General features: G+C 39.5%; 1 protein-coding gene and 1 long non-coding RNA gene across 2 annotated transcripts in view; both read right to left on the bottom strand.

Moving 5' to 3' along the window:
- The window catches only part of LOC138648847 (uncharacterized), a 40,574-nt gene extending 38,567 nt beyond the window's left edge, over positions 1–2,007 (bottom strand). Inside the window, exon 1 of the long non-coding RNA XR_011315199.1 lies at positions 1,944–2,007. This is a non-coding gene — a long non-coding RNA (uncharacterized lncRNA). The remainder of the gene's footprint in view (positions 1–1,943) is intronic.
- An 18,053-nt stretch (positions 2,008–20,060) lies between these two features.
- MAF (MAF bZIP transcription factor) lies at positions 20,061–24,304 on the bottom strand. The gene is made up of 2 exons (XM_069738798.1): positions 22,775–24,304; positions 20,061–20,400 (listed from the first exon to the last, which is right to left on the bottom strand). The coding sequence occupies exons 1-2, from the start codon at positions 23,851–23,853 to the stop codon at positions 20,391–20,393; spliced, it is 1,089 nt and encodes a 362-aa protein (XP_069594899.1). The 5' UTR covers positions 23,854–24,304; the 3' UTR covers positions 20,061–20,390.
- Between the last annotated feature and the right edge of the window lie 3,394 nt (positions 24,305–27,698).

The following is a 27,698-nucleotide window of genomic DNA, read 5'->3' as shown; positions in this document are numbered from 1 at the left end:
GGGGAACAGCAGAACTAAAATACTGCGCCTCCACTACAGACTATAAATGGAGACGAGTAAGACGAAAAGACTTCCATTACATGCCAGGAGAATCAGGCAATGGACCATGGAGAACAACCAGTCAGGATGCATACTAAGGTATCACAAGGGGGGCACTGTGATAAAGAAAGGGGAAATATCAACCCCTGTATAAACAGCATTCAGAGACCGACAAAAGCACATTCACTTCAGTTATGATTTACGTCGGGGCCATCAGATGACTGAGACGCGGCCATGATGGCGCAGGGGTTTTTTTTTTTAAAACTGATTGTTAATTGATGTGGTTTGTTAATGACCATGGAGTTCTGTGGCTGAACCTGCAAAGCCACAAGGCCATTCAGAAAGAGGAACCAATTAACAATCAATTTTTAGCAATCAATCTGAAAAAAAACCGCTGACCCGCACCGCGGCCGGCACCTCTATTTGGCAGCGTCCTGGACCGTACAGTGTCTGCGTATGGGGGCGAACCTGGAGTAATGCAGCTGAGGATACAACGAGCAGGACAACCGCTACAGTGGACTCAGACTGATTTATTTTCTATTTATCTATCTATTATCTATATATTATCTATCTATTATCTACCAATCATCTATCTATTATCTTTTTATTATCTATCTAGCTATCTATCTATCTATTATATATCTATCTATTATCTATATATCTATCTATTATCTATTATATATCTATCTATTATCTATATATCTATCTATCTATTATCTATCTATTATATATCTATCTATTATCTATATATCTATCTATTATCTATTATATATCTATCTATTATCTATATATCTATCTATCTATTATCTGTCTATTATCTATCTATCTATCTATTATCTATCTATCTATTATATATCTATCTATTATCTATATATCTATCTATTATCTATTATATATCTATCTATTATCTATCTATTATCTATCTATTATATATCTATCTATTATCTATCTATTATCTATTATCTATCTATTATCTATTATCTATCTATTATCTATCTATTATCTATATATCTATCTATTATCTATTATATATCTATCTATTATCTATCTATCTATCTATCTATCTATCTATCTATCTATTATCTATCTATTTATTATATATCTATCTATTATCTATATATCTATCTATCTATTATCTATCTATCTATTATATATCTATCTATTATCTATATATCTATCTATTATATATCTATCTATTATCTATCTATTATCTATTATATATCTATCTATTATCTATATATCTATCTATCTATTATATATCTATCTATTATCTATCTATCTATTATCTATCTATTATCTATATATCTATCTATCTATCTATTATCTATCTATTATCTATCTATTATATATCTATCTATTATCTATCTATCTATCTATTATCTATCATCGTTCTATCTATCATCTATTTTCTATCTATTATCATCTATCTATCTATCATCATGTAAACACTATAGGCCTCTGATTTTTTCCAACCTATAGATATGTGGCAGACATGGCATAATGGAGGCCTTGATGGGAGAAGATTAGTAATTAATTTACAAAACAAAAAAAAAAGATATTAATGTTCCAGCGTCTGTCCGGACCTTGTGTGTGATGCATCTGGATTTCCCTGCCCGAAATTAAAAAAAAAAAAACCATAAGTGATCACCATCTGCCGGTAAGTCTCTTTTTATCCTTTTAACTCCCAAAATCCAGTAACAAATGCAACACAAAATCTAGAGATAAAAGCCCACGCTGTGTATCGCAGACACTGGCGCACGTTTTGCTCCCGTGACATTGGCGTCCGCGGTGACTCTCGGCACAACACTTTAGTACACTCGATGGCCATTTGTTGAGAGACGTGTGCCGGCCGCCCTCCTCGGTTGTTTCTCTTTCCAGGCTCGCAATATAAAGTGAACACGTACCTTCTGAACTTCAGGCATGAACGATTTTCACATCACCGATGTGGAGGATTCCCGAGTGTACCTGGGCGAGCGGATATATCAAAAGAAACAAGAGTTCATGAATATTCACCACTTAATACAGAGAGATCTCACACTTACAGCAACTAAATACACTGATTGTATCTTGTCTCGTATTATAAAACATTTATACCACGCGCCAGGCACGGAATAAATCTACGTTAACCGCTTCACTGCCTGCCCCAACTGCTGTTACACAGGACTGCACGAGGGACGGCGGCGGCACGATATCTTATCTAATGTGTGATGTATCATGTGTGAGAGTAATGTTATATATGGAGGCAAGAAGGGAGAAACAATGCAACATGGGCTGGTCATATATATATTGCTTCTAGACACAGGTGGTAATAATAATAATAATTTATATCAAGAATTCATTTAATGTACAATAATAGTAATATCGAGACAAAAAAAATAAATAATGACAGCTTATCGCTACATCTGCTGTCGAGAGACGGAAGGAAGGAAGGAAGGAAGGAAGAAAGAAAGAAAGAAAGAAAGAAAGAAAGAAAGAAAGGAAGGAAGGAAGGAAGGAAGGAAGGAAGGAAGGAAAGGAAGGAAGGAAAGGAAGGAAGGAAAGGAAGGAAGGAAAGGAAGGAAGGAAGGAAGGAAGGAAGGAAGGAAGGAAGGAAGGAAGGAAGGAAGGAAAGGAAGGAAGGAAGGAAGGAAAGGAAAGGAAAGGAAAGGAAAGGAAGGAAGGAAGGAAAGGAAAGGAAGGAAGGAAGGAAGGAAAGGAAGGAAGGAAGGAAGGAAAGGAAAGGAAAGGAAGGAAGGAAGGAAAGGAAAGGAAGGAAGGAAGGAAGAAAGAAAGAAAGAATGAAAGAGAAAGAATGAAAGAGAAAAAGAAAGAATGAAAGAGAAAAAGAAAGAATGAAAGAGAAAAAGAAAGAATGAAAGAGAAAGAATGAAAGAGAAAAAGAAAGAATGAAAGAGAAAAAGAAAGAATGAAAGAGAAAAAGAAAGAATGAAAGAGAAAAAGAAAGAATGAAAGAGAAAAAGAAAGAAAGAAAGGAAGGAAGGAAGGAAGGAAGGAAGGAAGGAAGGAAGGAAGGAAGGAAAGGAAGGAAGGAAGGAAGGAAGGAAGAAAGAAAGAAAGAAAGAAAGAAAGAAAGAAAGAAAGAAAGAAAGAAAGAAAGAAAGAAAGAAAGAAAGAAAGAAAGAGAAAGAAATAAAGAAAGAGAGAAAGATGGATAAAAGGGTGGATAGAGAGATAGACAGATAGAGGAAGGAAGGAAGAAATGAAGGATGAGAAAAAAGAGAAAAAAAAAGGAAGATGGAAAGAAAGAAAATGAAAGACATGAAAAGAAAAAAAGAAAATAGAAAGAAAGATGGAAAAAAGGTGGATAGATAGATAGATAGATAGAAGGAAGGGAGAGAAAAGGATATTAAAAAAAGAAAGAAAGAACGAAAGAAAGAGATAAAAGGGTGGAAATATGGATAGCTAGATTATGAGACTTGTACAAATACATCTGCTTAGATGCTGGGGTTGTGGACGTGTGCACCAGACAGCTACAGTACAGTAACCATCTACAGTACAATATTCCTCTTATGCAACGATGGAGGCTCATGGTAACATATACTTGGCGGAGCCATGATCTCGTATGGACCCACATAATAAATATTCGACAGGTCATTCTTCATCAGAAAGATGCTACAGACACTTCATCTTTCATGGTTGGGTTTTACATCAGTCTGATAATTAGTGTTGAACAAGCCCCGCATGTTGGGAGTGCGCCATCCTATGCTGCATTTTGATTAAGACCACAACACCTCCGGTTGATTAAACTAAAGCCATATGAATATGTTTATGGAGAAACGATAGGCTGCAAATGATATCTAGCTCTACCTTAAGGTGTCACTTCAAGATTTCCTCTCTCCAGATCCTAGCGGCTATTATTTTTGGAGCATACGTTCAGGGCTGCCTTAAATGCTACTCTTGGCCCGGTGCCCAGGATCTCTTAAAGTAGATGACATTTTTAGACATTCGGTGTCATTTTCCTCAATATGACCTCTACTTTCATGCCAGGGATGAATCCATCCTGTTATTAATGCATTCAGTTTCATGAGGGAGGGAAAAAAAAAGAGACGCTATTCAATTTTCACACCTGAATAGAGTCCAAAAAAATTCCTAATTTGCTCCTGTTACCGTTATGTTGACGAGGAGCTGAAATTAGTCTCTCACTTTACCAGACCTTCAATCCCCGAAAACCCTACAGAAATCTGTTTAATTCATCTATACTTTCATATTTTCGACAGTATTAGGGAGATGTCAACATTTTACAATAAGTGACTGCAAACAAAGTAGACTTCGAAGTTGCCCAAAGACTCCCCCAAGTCATCCAACTACATGACGATATTTTAAGCTCAATCAACCAAGACCCTAGGACCAAGCTACTCTACGAGTCGTATATGAGACTTCACATACTATAAAAGTGTCTACAATTTCGTAGGACCTCCCAGCTCCGGTTGCCTCATTTCTACTCCTCACTTACGCCATTATACCAAAAGTAAATTTTTACCAGTTTTGCCACTCTTCCTCCTACAAAGACTGGGATTTCTGTTTTCTCTGCCTTTTTCTTGACTTTTTATCCCCTTGGTAAAGCTCTGTTCACATTGTGTTTAAACTTCACTTTTAGAAAACTCTTGACGTGTCAGAAGTTTTTTATTGGTGGGGTTTTGAGTGCTGAGACTCCCCATTGATCATTAAAACGTGACTTTACACTAGCTGGTTATTGTGAGGATTTGTTTCTTAATAATGGAGGAGTATAAGAAGGTCACTTATCTCTCGATGAACGAGCAAAATGCTGATTCATCAGGTGAAATGATTTTTAAGACCATCGATCTTGGAAGCTCGTCGTCTTGGGTAAGGAGGACATGTGCTGCCGAGAACAATGCGCACAGAATGATCTGTTACTGATTGTTCTGTTTGCATTGGGATTGCGATCAACCCGTCTTGACAGATTGCAACAAGTGGTCAATCTACAGTCATTGACGAGAGCAAATGGAGGAGGAGAAGGGGTCAGTCAAGGAGAAGAAGGGTTCAATCAAGGAAAAGAAGGGCTCAGTCAAAAAGGATAAGGGCTCAGTCAAGAAGGAGAAGGGTTCAGCCAAGGAAGAGAGAGGCTCAGTCAAGTAGGAAGAGGGCTCAATCAAGGAGAAGAAGGGCTCAGTCAAGGAGGAGAAGGGTTCAATCAAGGAGAAGAAGGGCTCAGTCAAAAAGGATAAGGGCTCAGTCAAGAAGGAGAAGGGTTCAGTCAAGGAAGAGAAGGGCTCAGTCAAGAAGGAGAAGGGTTCAGTCAAGGAAGAGAAGGGCTCAGTCAGTAGGAAGAGGGTTCAACCAAGGAGAAGAAGGGCTCAGTCAAGAAAGAGAAGGGCTAAGTCAAGGAGGAGAAGGGCTCAGTCAAGGAGGAGAATGGCTCAGTCAAATGTAGCTCTCCTCCCAGATTGGAGGGGGATTCCTAGACTATATCTTAACCCTGTCTTCAGTTTTGTTGGCTGAATGTTTCTGCTCCTTCGTTTCACCACCAGAGCCACTACTAATCAAAACTTTTGAAAAGTTTCTAGGACATATCAAAATCTTTCCAAAAATTCAGTTACAATTCGACAAAGTTCATTGGGCACATATACCAGAATGATCTCCCAATATAAGTACCAAAGCATACGTTATTTTCCAATGGCCATAGTATAGTTAAGGTGTTTTCTCCTACAGTGAACCATATCTGCTCTATTGATATAAAATAACTTTTTTGATACTGGCTGAGCCAAAAGCCAAATGGTTTTATGGATTGTTGGACATGTGTGCCAGGGCATTTGGTGGGGCTCATGCTTATCATACACATAGAAAGGAATGAGTATTCTGGTACACATAGCTTACGTGCTAGGCATCTTATATAATTGTGAAACACATATATGCTTAAGGGGTCATTCAAATGTCAGTTTTTCACATATGAGTTGTATCTGATATTTTCATGGATAGAACTTGTGCCTATTGTAGTCCATGTGGCTGTCCACATGTCCATCTTTTCTCGCAGACTGAATGGTCCTCACCAAAACACAGACATGTCCAATTATGATCCGTCTTACAGGTAACACTCGCAAATGTGCGTCTATGGGTCTGTGCAGCTCCAGGATGACATCCGTGTGCTGTCCATTTTTCCCTGACTGTTTGAGGGGAGAAACTTGAGAAACCTTCAGCATTTTTTTTTGTGGTGTTCAAGAAAAAAAAAGAATGAAAACCGACACTGATCAAAGACTGAAGAAAATCTGATACAAAACATCGATCCATTTTTTGCGTATGAGCAAAATCACTGAATCTGAATGAGCCCTAATGCTTGTGCTGCAAGAGAATGATGAGAAATCAAAAGAGAGAGAGAAAGAAAGAAAGAAAGAAAGAAAGAAAGAAAGAAAGAAAGAAAGAAAGAAAGAAAGAAAGAAAGAAAGAAAGAAAGAAAGAAAGAAAGAAAGAACGAACGATGGACATAGAGATAGCTAGATAGATAGATAGATAGATAGATAGATAGATAGATAGATAGAAGGTTAAAAGAAAGAAAAAAGAAAGGAAGAAAAAGAAAGAAAAAAGGAAATAAAGAAAGAAAGAAAAAGGAGGGAAGAAATGAAGAAAAGAAAGAAAGAATGTGAAAGAAAGAAGGAAGGAAAGAAAGGAAAGAAAGAAACAAAATAAGAAAAGGAAAGAAAGAAAATGGAAAGAAAGAAAGAAAGAAAGAAAGATAGAAAGAAAGAAAGAAAGAAAAAGAGAAAGAAAAAGAAAAAGAAAGAAAGAAATCGGTGAAAGAAATATGAAAAAGAGAGGTGCAGAGGAATGAAAGAGAAGCGAAAGGGGTGTGAGTGATATAAATATACAATTAAAAATGATGTAGCGTGCATAAAATGTTTGCTACCTGTGGACTCAGTAGATCTGAATAATGACGGTCTGGCAGTGATAGATTTATAACATCCCAAATAAACGAATGAATGAATGAATGAATGAATGAATGTGACATGTTCTGTCCCTGATCTTATATTAAAAGATCTGGATTCAAATACACAAATTTGAATTAAGTAGAAATTATTAGGGTCTGCCAGCAAATCTGTTTATTTTCCTTTTTATCGCTAAAATCCACTCAGAAAATGTAAAAAGAGGAGAAAGTGAGAAAAGAAAGAGAGAAAGACGTGAGGGGTAAGAGAAGGAAAGTGTGAGCCCTTTCCAAATGTGCGGACGGAGGATTATCCCATGTGAATACGGGAGTATAGTACGGTATATTTCTGTATGAATCAGATTCATTCTGTTTATCCAGGGTTCAAGATATTTAAAGTGGAAATAATAAAATCAAATAATAATAATAAACATAAAACAGCAAAAAAATAGCAATAAATCGATGTCAGGCAGTAACTCTTAAACTACAGACAAGACTTTCTGGTCTTCTGCCGCACCATAACTTTTTCTGTGGGTTGTCACTGCACTCTGGGACTTGGTGACTCTTATTAATCCTTTTTCTTAAGACATTATTTGCCGTTATATGGGATTATTGTATTATACGGGGAATATTAGCAGTGTAAGATGATCAACAAAGGGATGGAATAAGTTACGCCCCATCGCGTGTCAATCACGAAGCGTCCAAGTAATTTACGCATATGAACAAAAAAATCTAAAACGACAACAAATGTAACAAATTGGCACAGCTGTACTAATTTTACACATTGAGATGATAGTTTGTTTTGACAAAGCTAAATAAAAAAAAAGGGCCTTGAATTAAGGGTGGGGAAAGAGGTGTAAAACATTGCTCACCATTTTTGCAGATGACTGTCATTTAACCCTTTAGATGGACAGTCATAATGTGTTAATTACCGACAAAATGCATTTTTCTCTGCTGTGCTGGATCTAGTAAGCTCTGCTGTCCCTGTAGATCACAGTTTGGTTACTGTATCCATTTCTGCTTTTATTATTTCCACTGTATATACGTTGCAGTCAACACTTGTTAGCGGAGCTGATTTGCCAGCTGCCTTCGCTGCCACCATACATCTGGATTCACATCTGTTCAATACATCAGACCCCTATGATCTCTCAACTGGAGACTGCGAAATTATTAAGAAACTATGAAAAAAATGAAGACATATCCCAGTTTTTCTGGAAGTTCTTTAATGTCAGAAATAAATTTCAAATATTCTACGTTCTTGGTCACAAGTCAGTAAAATGTCCACAGGCAACCCTTTCTAAGTATAGACATGGTTCATGAGTGATGACATATTTCTAGGACAATCTTAAATGCCAGAAATCACTACCACTGGTCTGTTCAGACTAGACTAGCCTAGATTTAGTCTGGACTAACTATTTTACTGGGAAATAATAAACTTTCTTCACTCTCAGATTTTGAAATGGGAACCCAACAACTTTCACGAAAAATCCAGTGTCTGGTTGAACATTGATGTGACTCGTTATCTATCAGTCTTTGAAGAACCTATGATCTAAAAAAAAATGCCATGTTTCCAGAGACTAAATAAAAACATTATACCCAACATTTTGAGACAAGAAAGAACATTTTCCAAGTTGGGTTGAAAAACAAAAGCTTATGAACAAGACAGAAGAAGAATTAACACTTTCGACATGTGGTGCTGGAGATGGATGTTATCAATACCATGGATCACGGCAAGAAGAAGAAACAAATCAATTTTGGAAAAAATCAAGCCAGACATGTCACTCAAATCAAGGATCACCACGCAAAGACTTGCCTACTTTGGACACATCATACGAAAAGAGTAATCACTGGAGAAGGACATCATAGTCAGGAGAATAGAAGGAACCAGGGAAATAGGAAGACCAGCAACTCGATGGCTTGATACAATCAAGAGACCGGTGGGGAAGACCCTGGTGGTGGTAGGTGGTGGACCTACCTAGGCTTGCACAAGATCGATCTTACCACAGAGCATTCATTTATCAAGTCACCATGGCTTGAAACCGAGCCGAAGACCGTTGAAAAAAAAAAACATTCACCAATAGGCAACAATTCGACTAGAGGCATCCTGAAGTAGGTCAAACAACTTATGGGCACCTCCTTCTTACTGACAAAGAGCACATTTTACCAAGTCTTTCAATACCACCTGAAAGGGTTTATCTGTAAAAACAGCTAAAAGACCACTTTTCAGGACCTTCATCCTAATTGGAGTGGAGAGGAGTGTCACTCTGGATGATAGAACAAATATGAACAGTCCACTGATATCAATCGTAACAGTGTAATCCTTCATTTCTCCTTTAGAGGCACTGCAGGGGAATATAACCTCACTGGGTTCCCCACTAGCCGGACATTCTATGCTCAACTTATTGTCAGGAAACCCTTCCAACAAAATGCAATGTGGACATCTCTTTTAAGTTTAGGCTAAAAGGCGGAATCTTGCAGACACCAACAGGTGCCATATGGAGACTAAGCCTAAATTCCCACGATGAGTATTTGCTGAGGTTTTGATGTTGCAGATTTCAGCACCTTTCTGGTAAATTCGGACACTTACGTGTTTTTTTAACATGCATTTTTAACCTTGCGCTTTTTATTTCTTTTTGATGTGTCGTGATTTATATAAAGTTGCTTTGTATATGGCTTTGACTTTGCTTTTTTACCAGTGGATTTTCCGCCTCCAATTTAAATCTATGGGGAATACCTGCACTGAAAACTGAGACTACCTGCAAGAGAAATTTTCATGTTGTGGATTTCAATAAGTCAGAGTTAAAGGAAAAAGCACAGTGGGTATGATACTTCGATAAATCCTACAGCTGTAAGAGGTGGCTTTTTTTTTGCTGCAAAAAAATCATTGTGGGAACATAAAGAAGTTGTCCACTACTTTTACATTGATGAATTATCCTTAGGATAGGTCATCAATGTCTGATCGGCCGGGGACCGACACCCGGCACCCTAGCCGATCAGCTGTTATCAGTGTCGGCGACGGTGGCCACCCACCAGAAGTAATCGCTGGCAGAGCTGGCCATCTTCTGATAGCGGCCAACACAATGTTCTTCACCATCCGCCTCCTATTGCTTTGAAAAAGAGGCGGAGGTCCAGTACCAAACCCTGGCGACTACAAGTAAACAGAGCAGCTCGGCAAGGGAATACTTCCAGATGGTTGCCATCTCCACCAATAACAGCTGATCGGCGGTGGTGCCTGGCCGATCAGACATTGACATCAGTGTTAAAGTAGTGGTCAACCTTTTTAACCTTACAGGCCAGGCAATTCTTCATGGGGAACAGATATGCAAGCTGCCACCAATCAAAGATAGTCACTAAGGATATTTAGCCAAACCGGAGTCTTCTCCAAATCCTTCCCACCCCCTATAGAAGCCTACACTGTAACTAGTCACTTTGGGGTTCTTGCCTCGCTCGTTGGTGAAGAGCAGGGTAATAAGAGGTCTTTTATGAAGTTCTTCTGGGGGCAGCAAGAGTAGGGAGCTGCTCTATGGATCTACTACCAAACATGTTCTTGGCATGGAGATGTCTTCACTGTCCACCTTACGCCCCTTTCCCGCATCCTCCAGATCTAAAATCATCTAATTCTCGGCTTGATACTGCGATGTGGTGCAGATCAGATTACAGGCCTTTGGAGGGGGAGAAAAGAAAATAGGTGGCGTGAAAGACTGAATAGAGACGATTATCTTCCCATCCTATCCAAACACGCTTCCACTCTCTGGAAGATGTTATTTCCTTGAAATGTTCCTCCTGAGATTCGCTATTCCCCAACTGAAGCTACTCAGCATCAGGCATTTAATTAACAAGTCATCATATACCTTTCTCCTCATTTCATGGTGCGCTTTTACTGCCTATGAGGCATCAAGAACCGAATGGTTAAAAGAGGGAACATCCGGGTCTATGTCTCGACCGGATGACGTAGACTAGGTGCAAGAATTAGGCTATAATACGTTATATTTCTTGGGAAGCCACACTTCTCCTAATAAGGGATAGATTCCGAAATCGTTCAAAGGGAACATAATAAGAGAGACGGAAGATACAATTTGCATCTTGTAGACAAAAAAATTCAAAAAAGGTTTTTGAAAGACTTTAAGAGCATGTTCAACTTATACTAATAGGGGTCAAGGTTAATTGAATTCCACCCCTGTCCTTAAAAACAGGTTGTAGGGCCTCCTAGAATTAAATTTGTTCAAATGCCTGACGACTTTGGGACACATGCGGTCAACATCAGATTCAAAGAAACTTAAAGAAAAATTCTAATAATCCGGCATGCAATATTTCCAGATTGTTTCGGAATTCCAACCCCTCGAAAAAAGTTCTGAAGTCATGATTGGGTGGCAAACTAAAAAAAAAAACAATTTTACCATTTCGCAAATATTTGACATTGTAGTTATTATTATTTTTTGTCAGTGCTTAACCGGACAATGATAACAATCAAAAAAACATTAAGAAATAAAATATTTGTAAATATCGACAACTGCCCAACATAATGCACCAATCAGAAGGTCTATATTGCCGTCTATATTCCCATTAAAGACTAATAGGAGTCTTATGCTGATTATTGAGAATCTGCCCCCTTAGCTAGTGTCATTAACTCCTTCACGACCGTGTCCCTGCTTTTGACGCGGGCTCACATGCTGAGCCTGCATGATTCCCGCAGTCTATGGATGATTTATGGGGAGGAAAAAACAAAAGCGAAAAATGGAAAATTGAACTGGGGTGAAGGGGTTAAGGGGGTATAGGCTTGCAAAAAAATAAATAATAAAAATTTTATATCACCATACTGATTATATACCACCTCATCAGCGGGCCAAGAAGTAAAAATATCCCTGTTTTACGCTTTTATTAAAGGCTTTATACCATATGGATAAATCTATATTTCTAACTCAAGTGAAGATATTTTTAAGCTTGCCAGAATTTTACTAGTTAATGCTGATGTAAAATTAAATATTAAATCATTAAATAAATGTAAAAATAAGTAAATATTTTCAAGTTGTTAATAATTACGAGAATATTAAATAATAAACATTAAATCAATTAAAAAAAAAAATATATATATATATATATATATTATATATATATATATATATATATATATATATTAGGTTGTCAATAAATAAATGAAAATAAAACAATAAATATTAAATAATATATATATATAAAGAAATAACTATTTTCATGTTATTATTCATTACGAGAAAATTAAACAATAAATATTAAATAAATAAAAAATAATAAAATCAATATTTTCACATTTCTCCTCCATTGTTGAACAGGGTCACTAATTTGGCTTATTGCAACTCTGAAACTGGATTTGTAGGAAGAAAAAAAAAAAAACACCCATTTCACCGTGTCTGGACTTTTATTTTTCCTGTATAAGTGGTAGGTGATAAAATTCAAAATAATTTCATTAAAATATTCAGGGTAACCTTCTCCGTTTTATTGTCACATGCCAATAAAAGTAAATTTGATGTTCTCCAACTAGCCACCCCCCGTACATAAAACATTGGCGCAATTACATTTTACAAGGATGTATATGGCGCAAAAAGTAAAAGTGATATTGCAAAATGGATGAGAATATAAAATATATATATATAAAAAAAGAAACTTCTGAAGAAGGGATCAGCGGTAAAGACGCCACATTTATTTCTGAAATCATAAGAGAAAGTTGTCTGCAGATGAATAATTAGCAAGAAACATATGTGCTCTTTAGTGTTTGACAGGGCGACCTCGCCAACGTGTGCGCTGCCGGCCTGAGGGTGAGAACGCAATCCAAAGAAAGGGCGCCAAATCTATATACCGTATATATATATGTGCGTATATACTTGAGTATGTGTATATATATATATATATTTGTGTGTATCTCCATATATACATACACACACATATCTCTACATAGTCAACAGCCCTAGACTAAAAGGAAATGTGATTTACTGATTAAGCTTCAGCTATGTGGTCCCCAGGCCCAATGCCGGGGTGTAGTGTCAACCCCCATTTCCTTTTTAGATTAAAATCACGCTAATGGTATGAATAAATACTTGAGATAGCTTGAAGAGAACGCCTGGTACATACAGAACTGTTTAATCACATTGATAATTAAAATATATATATATATTTATACATATTAAATATAAAAAATTATATATATATGTATAAATATTTACGTTTATATTAAATTACAATAAAAAAAATAAATTAAATAAATTATGGTATATATGAACATTATTTCCATACATATATATGTGTATATGTATATGTGGTATTGGTGTTGGTTGGCGATTTATATATATATGTGTGTGTATATATTTATACAAATAAATATTTTTTAGATTTTTTTTTTTCATCATATATATATATATATATATATATATATATATATATATATATACACATATAAGATGAGATAAAAACATTATATATATATCACTAACTCTAGAACTTTGGATTAACAGTGAGGGCTCCATGTAAAATACAGTGCTAGTATATTGTATAGGGTACCGTGACATATATATTGTAGGCTGCGATTCCTCGTGGGCAGGGTCCTCTCTCCTCCTGTTCCAGTTGTGACTTGTATTGTTTAACCCTGCTGTTCTGTTGGTCAAAAATGACCGACTTTGAACTTCAATATTCTTTAAAATATTCAAGATGCGGCTCTGAAACCCGTGGCCGACCGACCCATCCTCATTTAAGTCAATCAACCACAAGTTTCAGAACCGCATCTTGAACACCCCAAAAAATACCAAAGTTCAAAATAGGTCTCCCCAGACCGAAGACAACAGCAGGGTTAAGATGATTGTACTTGTTTTATTATGTATACCCCTCCTCACATGTAAAGCGCCATGGAATAAATGGCGCTATAATAATAAATAATAGATCACACCGGTTTTCACCAATGGAAACCATGAAGGTCACAGCATCAACATCCCCCCCCATCCACTGTACAATCCCTTATCACAATCCAGATCAAACATGGCAGACCTCGTCCCTCTCTCCTCTAAATAAATCAATGTTTAATTTTAAAAAAAAAACCCATGTGCTACGGACACTTGACACACACATTGGAGAAACATCGGAGAAAGCGGAGGGGATCATTTTTTTAAAAAACTTTTAATGGAAATTTTCGGACTTTGGCTGTGGGAAGTTTATGCGTGTAGTAGGCCGAGACGTTGACATGACCCCAATCTTCTGGTTCCCACCGTGGGATTTCTAGGGTAAGATATATTGAAAAAGAACAAAAATGTATAAAAAAATCATAATAATAATACAAGAAAAAAAAGAAAATCTACCCATTGGCTTGTTTAAAAGTCATGACTTAGCCATGGTTTTCGAGAAAACACTCTATACTGACTTGACCCAAGAAATGGGAAATGGACAGTCTGTCTTTATATTTATGACAACTTTTTTTTTTATATTGTAGCATAAAAATAAAATAAATATAACATAAAAAGAATCTAAATAATAATATTACAAATAACTGTAAATATATATATATATATTTATTTTTATTTTTTTATTAATTTTTTTTATATGATGTAGTGGATAATTCACCTGAGTGCAGGTATTCCGATTATCCTCCGCTATGATCCACCGCCAGCTATTATTTCCATGAGATAAGAGGAGCACTTGTTGTAAATCACGCCGAACATACAACGTTAGTTATGTAAATGAGAGCTCCTTATCAGAGGCGGGGGTAGGACACCGTATATGTTTGCTTATCAATTTTTCTAATGGATTAATAAGGGTAATTATACACAAAAAGGAAAAAAAAAAAAAATAGTAAAATAGATAAATAAATGAAAAAATAAATAAATACTAATAGTAATAATTAAAATTTATATATATATATATCAGATAGAGGATTGAGAGTGAGCATTGAATGAAGCATTAAACAACCTGACTGTCTGATTCGGCAGCTACATATTTCTTTGCACATTGCATGTCATCTGATTAATATTAATCTCTGGGTCGACGAGACGCTTCCCTGTATAAAATAAATATTGGATTAATTTACGGCTACTGTAAGTCACACCATCAATAAAAGCCTATGTAAAATAATAAATAAAATAATAAATGATTTAATTTCCTTATACTATGGTGTATTTTATTTATTGGCTTATTTTTTTGTGTCGAAAAGGTAAAGGTACTAATATATATATATATATATATATATATATATATATATATACATATACATACATACATACCTACATACACCGGTATATTATATGGTATTTTGTATTAGATTTCTTCAACGCAAAAAAATAAATTAAAAATATACAATTAATTTTTTAGCAGACTTTAACACAAAAAAGGAATAGATCTAATAAAATATATATAATTTTTTTAAATTTTGCATTAAATTTTCTTAACACAAAAGTTTAAAAAAGTCTAAAAAAATATATAAATATATATCCTGTGTGTATATACTGTATATTTTAATTATATACAGTATATTATTATAAATAATTAAAAATATATATATATATATATATATATATATATATATATATACACACATTATATTTTTTACACTGAAATATATATATATATATATATATATATTTAATAAAAAATATATTTTAAAATTATTTTAAAAAAAGAATATAAAATATTTTTTAAAAAAGTGTATTTTTTTTTTCCTCACTTCAATTTCTTAAGAAGTTGCCCGGCAGCTGCACAGAAATACGTCTATTTGCACAAAATAAATAAGAAATGTTATTTCTGTGGCATAAACTTGGACGCTCTCCAGGCTTTCTCTCTGCAGGTGTTTGCTTCATAGGAGTTAAAATTAACAACTTTAAAGTTACGGTATTTTCTGTAAAAAAAATAAAATAAATATATATATATATATATATATATAAAAAAAATAACTAAAAGGATTTCCTTCCTAATTACGCTTGACTTGGAGGATATCAATCTGTGGCATTTACAAAGATAATTCTAATGTACCCTATACATAATTTACTAACCCGGTACAGGAAACGGGGGGGGGGATTATCTGATACTGCATTTGCGTTCAAGGATATCATTGCTCGAATATTATGAATGATTTGACATCAAAGGATTAAAACGCTACAGACGAAATATTGTGGTAAGTAACAGATGTATTGCGGGATATTTTCGAAAGGCGTTCTCATGTTGATGTTAAACCTATATGTGTCGAATACGTGTGTGAATATTAAACCTTGTTGTTACACCTGCTTGATATCTCCTGTCTAGGAAAGAGAAAAAAAATGCACTTCGGAGCAGAAATCGTAAGGGTGTCTAGGAAAGAGAAAGAAAAGCAATTCGGAGCTGAAATCCTAAAAGTAACTAGGAAAAAGAAAAAAAAAGCACTTCAGAGCTGAAATCGTAAGGGTAACTAGGAAAAAGAAAAAAAAAGCACTTCAGAGCTGAAATCGTAAGGGTAACTAGGAAAAAGAAAAAAAAAAGCACTTCAGAGCTGAAATCATAAGGGTAACTAGGAAAAATAAAAATAAAGAAATTCGGAGCTGAAATTGTAAGGGTATCTAGGAAAGAGAAAGAAAAGCAATTCGGAGCTGAAATCCTAAGGGTAACTAGGAAAGAGAAAAAAAAGCAATTTGGAGCTGAAATCGTAAGGGTATCTAGGAAAGAGAAAGAAAAGCAATTCGGAGCTGAAATCGTAATGGTAACTGGGAAAGAGGAAAAAAAGCAATTCGGAGCTGAAATCGTAATGGTAACTGGGAAAGAGGAAAAAAAGCACTTTGGAGCTGAAATCGTAAGGGTAAAGTCACAAGAGGCATAAAGACACAAGAGGCAGATCCGGTGCTGAAACTTCTACAACAGCTCCATTCATCCGTATGGGGAGGTTTACAAAAAATAAAATCCCTGTGCATGCAGTCCTATGCAAAACTGATTTTCTGCTGCCTGGTAATATATATGAAGACCAGGGCCCCTATGGAGACAGCGGCGCACAGGAAACAGTTAATTGATTGGATCCCTTTCCCTATGTTATTCTATAAACCTTAGGACAAAGTGACAATTCGGAAACAGTTCTGATATTATCACACCGATCCCATTTTTTTTTAGATGATAATCCCGACACTTGAATTAAGTAGGGCACGCCGTTACGTATAACGCAGGACACCGAGCGTCTCCCGTTTTGTCATTGAAGACGCGGTGTCCTCTGCCGGGACGACTGTGCAGATTTCTTTCATCTACGAGGATATAGCAGATACGAGTTGGCGGGCAGTGAATGCTGGCTGCAGATTCCGCATCCTCGGCTCTGCTTCAGATTCCGCATCCTCGGCTCTGCTACAGATTCCGCATCCTCGGCTCTGCTACAGATTCCGCATCCTCGGCTCTGCTACATCTACGTATAACCGAGCCATTTTTTTTTTTTTTTTTTTTTTTTAAGCACAATAGATACTTGGATTCCCCAAAGCTGATTCGTCATAATAAAAGAAGATTTGACTGCAAACCCACTCTACCCAAAAAACTCAGTTGCGGCCCTAGAATTACCCATATGTGCGTATATATATATATATATATATATATATATATATAATGTTATATATCCTATCCAATGCTTAGGCCTATGTCTGTAGATGCTTCGATTAAAGATTTACTATGATATGAGCCCAAATGTACTAGTTGTATGGATTAGTAATCAATATCCAAAAATATTTTGTATCCATACAAAGGGTCAAGTGTCAAAGGGCATCGGCTCCGGGGTCAAATCCCTGGACCAATGGCTACTACTGTGGTTTACAAATCCACAAGGATGACCTAAACCGATCTGGACTGGTCCTAATATCTACACACAGCAAGTATGGAGGCCAAATAATTCTTCAGGAAGCTCTGCGACGTCAGTAGATTGATAGGTGATCATGACACTAATTACTATTGCAATTAAGAGGCTGTCACTGAATATTCTATCTACTGGCAAAAAAAAATAAAAAAAATCGTCACCTACCCTACAGATGCATATGCTTGGCCGATTAGCGGATTCTATTTTTATTTAAAAAAAAAATAAATACATTCAATTAAAAAATATTTTAAAAAAATATGTATCGTACGTCGAGCACCAAGGTAAAGTCAAGGAGAGCGGGTAGAAAACGACAAGACTGGTGCAAAGTGTTAGCAAGACAGCAAGGAGCAAACGTGACCAAGATAAAAGGGATATGGAATAATGAAAAATTAAACAAATAAAATGTGACAGCATAAAAATAAAGACAAATAAAATGTAACTTCCAAATCAGAGTATGAAAAATAAACAAATAAAATGGAAAATTACAAATAAATATATGAAAAAAAATAAAGAAATAAAATGGAAACTTCCAAATCAACATATAAAAAAAAGAAAAATTAAGAAAGAAAATGTAACTTCCAAATCAACATATAAAAATACAAAACAAATAAAATGTAACTTCCAAATCAACACATAAAAATAAATAAAAAATAAACAAATAAAATGTAAATTACCAAATTAACATATAAAAATATAAATAAAAAACAAACAAATAAAATGTAACATCCAAACCATAATATATATTGCATCCTACCTAGGACACTTGATATATTTTTTCTTCACCTCCTGCAGAAAACATACGTCCAAGCCAAGTACAGAATCAAAAACTGCAGTTTATTATTGTAGATTATTTTTTGTATTTTTTTTTTTTTTGTCTTTTGATACGACCATAGAAGTGAAATGACGAGAGCACAAAATACAAACACATGTCGTTAGTAAATCAAAATATAAAACAAATTTTGCACAGCAAAATATAGATAGGAAAAAAAAAAATAACATAATAGCTGACACGTATTTAAAAATCTATTATGGTAACTATATGTAAAAGACATGGTATCTGTCCCTGATAATAATAATAATATTTTTTTTTCTAATTTCCTGGTTATTGCCTTTTAAGACTTGTGGAATTTTGTCAAACTACAGAAAATCCAGTTCTGCACCACAATATTATACTGTAAATTAAAAAAAAAAAACTGCATTGTTTTATAACTGTGCAGTAATGCCGTTTTCTTTTTTCTTCTCGTTTATAACTGCATACATTATGTATTAGCGTTTTTTTTTTTTTGTTTTTTTTTGCATTTGTATTATATGCTTGCAGGTTATATCTTTAGTGCAATTCAGTCCCAAATACTTCAATTCTGAGAAAAAAAAAAATAATAATTAAAAAAAAAAATTTGACTTTTTTTAAGGATGCTTAACCCTTTCAATGCCTTTGGTTTTCTAATACAGTCGGTGGTAAAGCATGGGTTTAAAGTTGCAAGCACATGAGTTAAAAAAAAAATAATAATAAAAAAAAATTTAAAAAAAATGACAAGAACAGACAACTTAGTGCATCAATCATCCCCCAAAATGTTCCATACCTAGAACAGATCTAACTCGTTCCAATAAATCTAGGATATTGCAGAAAGTGTTGGATACATTGTAACTGGGCAATAGACATAGATATTAAAAAAAAGGAACAATGATTACTACAAAACCCATAGCATTCCACATCTGATAGAAACCAAATGCAAAAAAAAAAAAAAAAGGGTGCAATAAAATTGAATTATTAGCTCACAGCATTTAGTCCCAAAACTAGTTACGGAGACATTTCTCATTTTTTTACAATTTTTTTTTTTTTTTTGACACATTTACATAATGAAATTCCATTCTGTCAACCTTGGAAAGGAAAAAAAAGCAATCAGTGCATTGGAAATAATAATATTAATAATAATAATAAAATAATAAAAATTGACGTCTTTTGCATATTTTCGAAAAGCAGTTTTTGCTTCGTTTTTTTTTTTTTTCTTATAGCAGATGCAAACTTTATTAAAAGGGGGGTACGAGGTCGCACTTTTTTGTTGGCAGCTCAAAAAAGTGATGACGAAACATTTAAAAAAATAAAATAAAAATAAAAAAAAAAGGATGAATGTCATGCCATATTTTCCAGAAGTCCGGGGTTTTTTTTTCCAAGCAAAAATTAATAATAAAAAAAAAAATAAACAAAAAATAATAATTATACCGTACATGTCCAGCATGCAAGGCCTTCTTATTAATATAATGTCTCTTTTCCATAAAGTCTTAAAACATTTACAGTTCTTTGTTGCCAAGACACAACAGCAAGCGTAATGCATGAGATGAGTATGGGATTTTTTTTAATGGCGGACCAGTCTCATTCATTTTGGGCCATAAAGTCATATGAAGTTTGATGCAGGCTTCATTTTGGCAGGTTGCTTTATATCATCATCATCATCATCATCATCACAATCTCCTCTTATATATTTTTTTGTTTGTTTTAGTTCAGCAACTCTCCAAAAAAAAATGGATGAATTCAGCGAGATAGTTCTAAAAATTCACATTTTTTTGTGTATTTTTTTGTATTTTTTTTTTTTTATTGCAAGCTCATATGAAGAACTTGGGATGGCAACAATTCTCTGTTTTTCGCTCTGGCTTTGACACAGCAAGCTCATAAACTCATGATGACCTTAAAAACAAAACAAATAGGAAGCGTAAACTGGATGATAAATTTCAAAGTGCAGCCTTCATATGAGTGCGTTTTTTATTTTATGGGTGCAAGGCAAGCGTGGGGCGAACAAAGTGATCGGAGAAGTTCATGCGAGGTCCATATCTCCCATATTAAGTCAAAATTCCTCTAGACGACCCCCCACAATCTTCTAGAACACCTACACAAACCATATAACAATAAAGTAGCAGTATAATATTGGCCACTACTAGTAGAAAAGACTGTAGTGCTATATATAGATGAGTTTTAGATTAAAGTCAAGTTCTTCCAAGGTTCCTCCAAGGTGTAGACCATTTTTTTGCATGGGAGTGATGGAATATAACTTCTCCATATCACTTTGTGCACCAAGGAGCAAAGTAATATAAAATGTAATAGCATAGGGTGCATAATACAAACGCATGGGAAAACTTTTCTACATGCTTAATGGCATAAAATGCATCACATACACAATGTCAACCCAAGAGTATGGGAGATGGAAAATGAAGACCATGGGTGAAAGGATTCTCTAACTTTCCTACAAAAGGAAGGGGTTGTTTGAGGAAAGGATGATCTAACCAGTAAAGTTGGCCATACATGGGATGAAAGGGTCATAGTGGTCAAGTACTAAAGCTTTGAAGGACCATCTGAAGTCTCGGACTTCATTGGAGATGTTTTCGAAACATCACGTCCAATCAATCTCATCATTTGAGACAAATCCTAATAAATGTATGGGTCTATTGGTAAATTGTGGACAGAATCTATTATTTAGATACATGAATGGTAAGAATATCCATTTTTTTTTTAGAAAGCCCAATGTATGGCCAAGCTTACACGTAAGTGCCCTCAACCAGTCCACCAAAGACAGGAGGACAGAACGGATGTATTTTATCACACACATGTATAGGCTACCATACGGCATAGAAATAAAGTCAAAAGTTGGTAAGACTTATCAAAGGGCCCTCAGCCTACTCTCATGGCAAGTATGAGGGCATAGAAAGTTGCAAAAAGTAGAGAAAAAAGTGGTAATGTGGAAACTTGAAACAAGCTAGTGATGTGATTGGTGTAGCATGTCCTATCAAGAATACAGATGTGGTGTAAAAGAGGTGGCATGTGATCCTTCATGACAAAAACATGCCTACTGGAAGATGGTTGTGTTACTTCTGCCATGGTCCCCGTGTCATATAAAGACCATTGTCCCTGAAGAACGTGACCTGTCATCCTAAAAAAGTCCCAAGCTTAATGGGTTTGCTGGAATGTCTATAATTGAGTGGCACGTTTCTCATAGGTCCACGGCCAGTTGGGTGGCATGTTCTTTTCCAAGACCCAAAGTCTAGTGTGAGAAGGGTCGCATATCCTAACTAGTAATGCCTCAGGTAAGGTGACGTCCCTTCTCTCCAAAGAAGGTGACCTGCCTTCCTAATAACTTTCAATGGTTAATGGATTTGCTAGAATGTCTATAATTGGGTGGCATGTTTCTCTACCAAGACCAAAAGGATAGTGTGAGAAGGTTGGCATGATCCAACTACTAGGTAAGTCCCCTTCTCCTCAAATAAGTTGATCAGTCCTACTAAAAACTTCCCACACTCAATGAGTTTGCTGCAATGTCTATAATTGGGTGGCATGTTTCTCTATCAAGACCAAATGATCGTGTGGGAAGGTTGGCATGATCTTGATCTAACTAGTAAAGCCTCAGGTAAGTCCCCTTCTCCTCAAATAAGGTGACCTGTCCTACTAAAAACTTCCCGTACTCAATGGGTTTGCTGGAATGTCTATAATTGGGTGGCATGTTTCTCTACCAAGACCAAATGATCGTGTGGGAAGGTTGGCATGATCTTGATCTAACTAGTAAAGCCTCAGGTAAGTCCCCTTCTCCTCAAATAAGGTGACCTGTCCTACTAAAAACTTCCTGTACTCAATGGGTTTGCTGGAATGCCTATAATTGAGTGACATATTAATCTTAGGTCGTCAAGTCAGTTGGGTGGCACGTTCTCTACCAAGACCAAAAGTCTAGCGTGAAAAGGGTGGCATGTCCTAACTAGTAAATCCTCAGGTAAGTCCTAACAGGCTCAAGTGGAGTGGCCACCAATTCAAGGTTTGAGTTAGATGACAGCTACTTCTATATTCTAGGTCAAAGGCTACTGGGGAACTCCAAGCTCAGGTATGTCTAGAAGTATGTCCACTATCGAAATGACCCTGGAATAACATGGGTTACGTGGCATGTTCCTTAACGAAGTCTACATTTAGTTGGGTAGCAATGTCTGTGAAGGTGGGATAGCGTGTCTCCTAAACTAGAGTAGTTGGGTGGTACAAGTTTGGAGCAGGAAAGACAAAGTGAATGCCAGGAGCTGACACTTACATGAAATACTCCGGAGAGGAAGGGTTGTCACTGTTGGTGGATCCGTTTTCTCTGAAGCCACTTCCCAGAAGCTTCTCGTACTTCTCCTTGTAGGCGTCCCTCTCCCGGAGAAGCCTGGAGATCTCCTGCTTGAGGTGCTCCACCTGCTGCAGCAGCTGGTTCTTCTCGGACTCCAGGACGTGCCTCTGCTGCACCCTCTTGAACCTGCAGGACTGTGCATACCCCCTGTTCTTCAGGGTCCTCCTCTTCTGCTTCAGCCGGATCACCTCCTCCTTGCTCACCCCCCTCAGCTGTCGGTTCAGCTCCCTCACCGACATGGTGACCAGCTGCTCATCCGAGAAGCGATCGTCAAAGTGCAGGTGGTGGTGGTGGTGATGGTGGTGGTGGGGCTGTTGGTGCAGTCCCCCGACCACTGATGATGAAGAAGATGCTGGGGAGCTGCTGCTTCCTCCACCGCCACCACCTCCTCCTCCTGCAGGCTGCACCCCGGGTGCTCCTCCAGGATGGTGGTGGTGGTGATGGTGGTGGTGGCCACCCCCTGCCGCAGCAGCTGCTATGACTGCAGAGACCACCGCAGCCGCAGAGCCCATGTCTTCCCCGGGCATCCCAGCAGAGGATGCATACTGCTGCCCCCTCGCAAAGCCATCGTAGCCCTGGAGCTGCTGCTGGTGCTGCGGGTGCTGCTGCTGGTGCTGGTTCTGGTGCGGTGTAGGACCGCTGCTGCTGATCAGCGCCTCTACAGCGTCCTCAGGGCTGAACCCCAGAGCCTCCGGGTTGATCTGTTGGGGATAGCCGGTCATCCAGTAATAGTCTTCCAGGTGGCTCTTCTGGTCACTCCCGGAGCTGGGGCTGGGGGCTGAGAAACTGGGGGAAGGGGGCACCGAGCTGCAGGGCGTGCTCATCGGGGTGGAAGACAGCGATCCCCCGGCGATCAGGCGTCCGCACTGGCTGATGATGCGATCGGTCTCCACCGGCTCCTTTTTCACTTCAAACTTCATCAGATCGAAGTCATTAACATATTCCATGGCCAGGGGACTGGTGGGCAGGTCGGACGAGCTCATTGCCAGCTCTGATGCCATCCTCCTGCTGCCGGGCACAGTCCTCCACAAGGGCTGCAGAGGGGACACCAGGCTGCTGGGCGGCTGGCTGATGGGGACTGGCACCACTGGGTGAGCCAGCTTGGAAGCTTTGCCCCCAAAATGTCGCTTGGAAGAAGATCAGCGGTGCACCCCAGCGCTAATCCCGGTGCACATCCCCCGGCCGGTCCACAAGTTTGGGGTTTTTTGGTTTTTTTTTTCTTAAAGGGGGATCTCTTTAAAAAATCATCTTGAAAAGTTTTGGGGGTTTTGGAAAAAGAAGTCCCAGAAATAGAAGAAAGTGCGGATCCGGAGCCGGAGAGGGGAGCGCCGCTGTCAGGAGGACCGGAGAGGGGAGCGCCGCTGTCAGGAGGACCGGAGAGGGGAGCGCCGCTGTCAGGAAGACCGGAGAGGGGAGCGCCGCTGTCAGGAAGACCGGGGAGTTTCAAGGATCATTCACTTTAAAAGCAATGCTGCGTTTTATAGCTGCTCTGACGTCACCGGCCCAATGGCGAATGGTCGGGGGACGGCGGGCCAATGGGAGCGCGGATCCCCGGGCCTCATTAGCATAATAGTATAGAAACTTTACAAGCAGGAGAAGGAGGGGGGGGGGGGGGGGGGAGCTGTCAATCACCGGCGATCAGCTGACTGTCAGCTGGGGCGGCCGCGGTTAACTCTTTGCGGGGCGGGGGGCGTTTCGGTTTTTTTTTCCCCTCTGCTCCTCGTGTAAACAAGGCTTCGGTTCAATGTGATTCGGACGGGAGGAAGAGGAGCAGCAGCGAAAGGGTTACCGGCGGGAGCGGACGGGCGGTTAACTCTTCCGCTCCCGGCTGCGGCGAAGAGAAGACTGCGAGGATGGATGAGGAGGGAGGAGGAGCAGCACAACCATCATCCGAGGCCCGGGGGACAGTGCCTGTTGAGGATCACACTCTTGTCATCCCGAGCTGTCACTGGGAACATGGAGGGAGGAGAGTGCGGCCAGGACACAGCCAGCTCTGCTACACCACAATGCCAGCTCTGCTACACCACAATGCCAGCTCTGCTACATCACAATGCCAGCCCTGCTACATCACACAGCCAGCTCTGCTACATCACAATGCCAGCTCTGCTACATCACAATGCCAGCCCTGCTACATCACAATGCCAGCTCTGCTACACCACAATGCCAGCTCTGCTACACCACAATGCCAGCTCTGCTACACCACAATGCCAGCTTTGCTACATCACAATGCCAGCTCTGCTACATCACAATGCCAGCTCTGCTACATCACAATGCCAGCTCTGCTACATCACAATGCCAGCCCTGCTACATCACAATGCCAGCCCTGCTACACCACAATGCCAGCCCTGCTACACCACAATGCCAGCTCTGCTACACCACAATGCCAGCTCTGCTACACCACAATGCCAGCTCTGCTACACCACAATGCCAGCTCTGCTACACCACAATGCCAGCTCTGCTACACCACAATGCCAGCTCTGCTACATCACAATGCCAGCTCTGCTACATCACAATGCCAGCTCAGCTACATCACAATGCCAGCTCTGCTACATCACAATGCCAGCTCTGCTACATCACAATGCCAGCCCTGCTACATCACAATGCCAGCTCTGCTACACCACAATGCCAGCTCTGCTACACCACAATGCCAGCTCTGCTACACCACAATGCCAGCTCTGCTACACCACAATGCCAGCTCTGCTACACCACAATGCCAGCTCTGCTACACCACAATGCCAGCTCTGCTACACCACAATGCCAGCTCTGCTACACCACAATGCCAGCTCTGCTACACCACAATGCCAGCTCTGCTACACCACAATGCCAGCTCTGCTACATCACAATGCCAGCTCTGCTACATCACAATGCCAGCTCTGCTACATCACAATGCCAGCCCTGCTACATCACAATGCCAGCCCTGCTACACCACAATGCCAGCTCTGCTACACCACAATGCCAGCTCTGCTACACCACAATGCCAGCTCTGCTACACCACAATGCCAGCTCTGCTACATCACAATGCCAGCTCTGCTACATCACAATGCCAGCTCTGCTACACCACAATGCCAGCTCTGCTACACCACAATGCCAGCTCTGCTACACCACAATGCCAGCTTTGCTACATCACAATGCCAGCTCTGCTACATCACAATGCCAGCTCTGCTACATCACAATGCCAGCTCTGCTACATCACAATGCCAGCCCTGCTACATCACAATGCCAGCCCTGCTACACCACAATGCCAGCCCTGCTACACCACAATGCCAGCTCTGCTACACCACAATGCCAGCTCTGCTACACCACAATGCCAGCTCTGCTACACCACAATGCCAGCTCTGCTACACCACAATGCCAGCTCTGCTACACCACAATGCCAGCTCTGCTACATCACAATGCCAGCTCAGCTACATCACAATGCCAGCTCTGCTACATCACAATGCCAGCTCTGCTACATCACAATGCCAGCCCTGCTACATCACAATGCCAGCCCTGCTACACCACAATGCCAGCTCTGCTACACCACAATGCCAGCTCTGCTACACCACAATGCCAGCTCTGCTACACCACAATGCCAGCTCTGCTACATCACAATGCCAGCTCTGCTACATCACAATGCCAGCTCTGCTACATCACAATGCCAGCTCTGCTACATCACAATGCCAGCTCTGCTACATCACAATGCCAGCCCTGCTACATCACAATGCCAGCCCTGCTACACCACAATGCCAGCTCTGCTACACCACAATGCCAGCTCTGCTACACCACAATGCCAGCTCTGCTACACCACAATGCCAGCTCTGCTACATCACAATGCCAGCTCTGCTACATCACACGGCCAGCTCTGCTGCATCACACGGCCGGCTCTGCTGCATCACACGGCTGGCTCTGCTGCATCACACGGCCGGCTCTGCTACATCACACTGCCAGCTCTGGTGCATCACAATGCCAGCTCTGCTACATCACACTGCCGGCTCTGCTACATCACACGGCCAGCTCTGCTACATCACACTGCCAGCTCTACTACATCACACAGCCAGCTCTGCTACATCACACGGCCAGCTCTACTACATCACACAGCCAGCTCTGCTACATCACACTGCCAGCTCTACTACATCACACAGCCAGCTCTGCTACATCACACGGCCAGCTCTGCTGCATCACACGGCCGGCTCTGCTACATCACAATGCCGGCTCTGCTACATCACACGGCCGGCTCTGCTACATCACACGGCCGGCTCTGCTGCATCACACGGCCGGCTCTGCTACATCACACGGCCGACTCTGCTACATCACAATGCCGGCTCTGCTGCATCACAGGGCCAGCTCTGCTGCATCACACGGCCGGCTCTGCTGCATCACACGGCTGGCTCTGCTGCATCACACGGCCGGCTCTGCTACATCACACTGCCAGCTCTGGTGCATCACAATGCCAGCTCTGCTACATCACACTGCCGGCTCTGCTGCATCACAATGCCAGCTCTGCTACATCACACGGCCAGCTCTGCTACATCACACAGCCGGCTCTGCTACATCACAATGCCGGCTCTGCTGCATCACACGGCCGGCTCTGCTACATCACACGGCCGGCTCTGCTACATCACATGGCCGGCTCTGATACATCACAATGCCGGCTCTGCTGCATCACAATGCCAGCTCTGCTACATCACACTGCCGGCTCTGCTGCATCACAGGGCCGGCTCTGCTGCATCACAGGACCGGCTCTGCTACATCACACGGCCGGCTCTGCTACATCACAATGCCGGCTCTGCTGCATCACACGGCCGGCTCTGCTGCATCACACTGCCGGCTCTGCTGCATCACACGGCCGGCTCTGCTGCATCACACT

Source organism: Ranitomeya imitator, chromosome 9 (assembly GCF_032444005.1).
Source record: "Ranitomeya imitator isolate aRanImi1 chromosome 9, aRanImi1.pri, whole genome shotgun sequence".
Taxonomy (NCBI): domain Eukaryota; kingdom Metazoa; phylum Chordata; class Amphibia; order Anura; family Dendrobatidae; genus Ranitomeya; species Ranitomeya imitator.
This window is presented reverse-complemented; position numbering and strand designations above follow the sequence as displayed.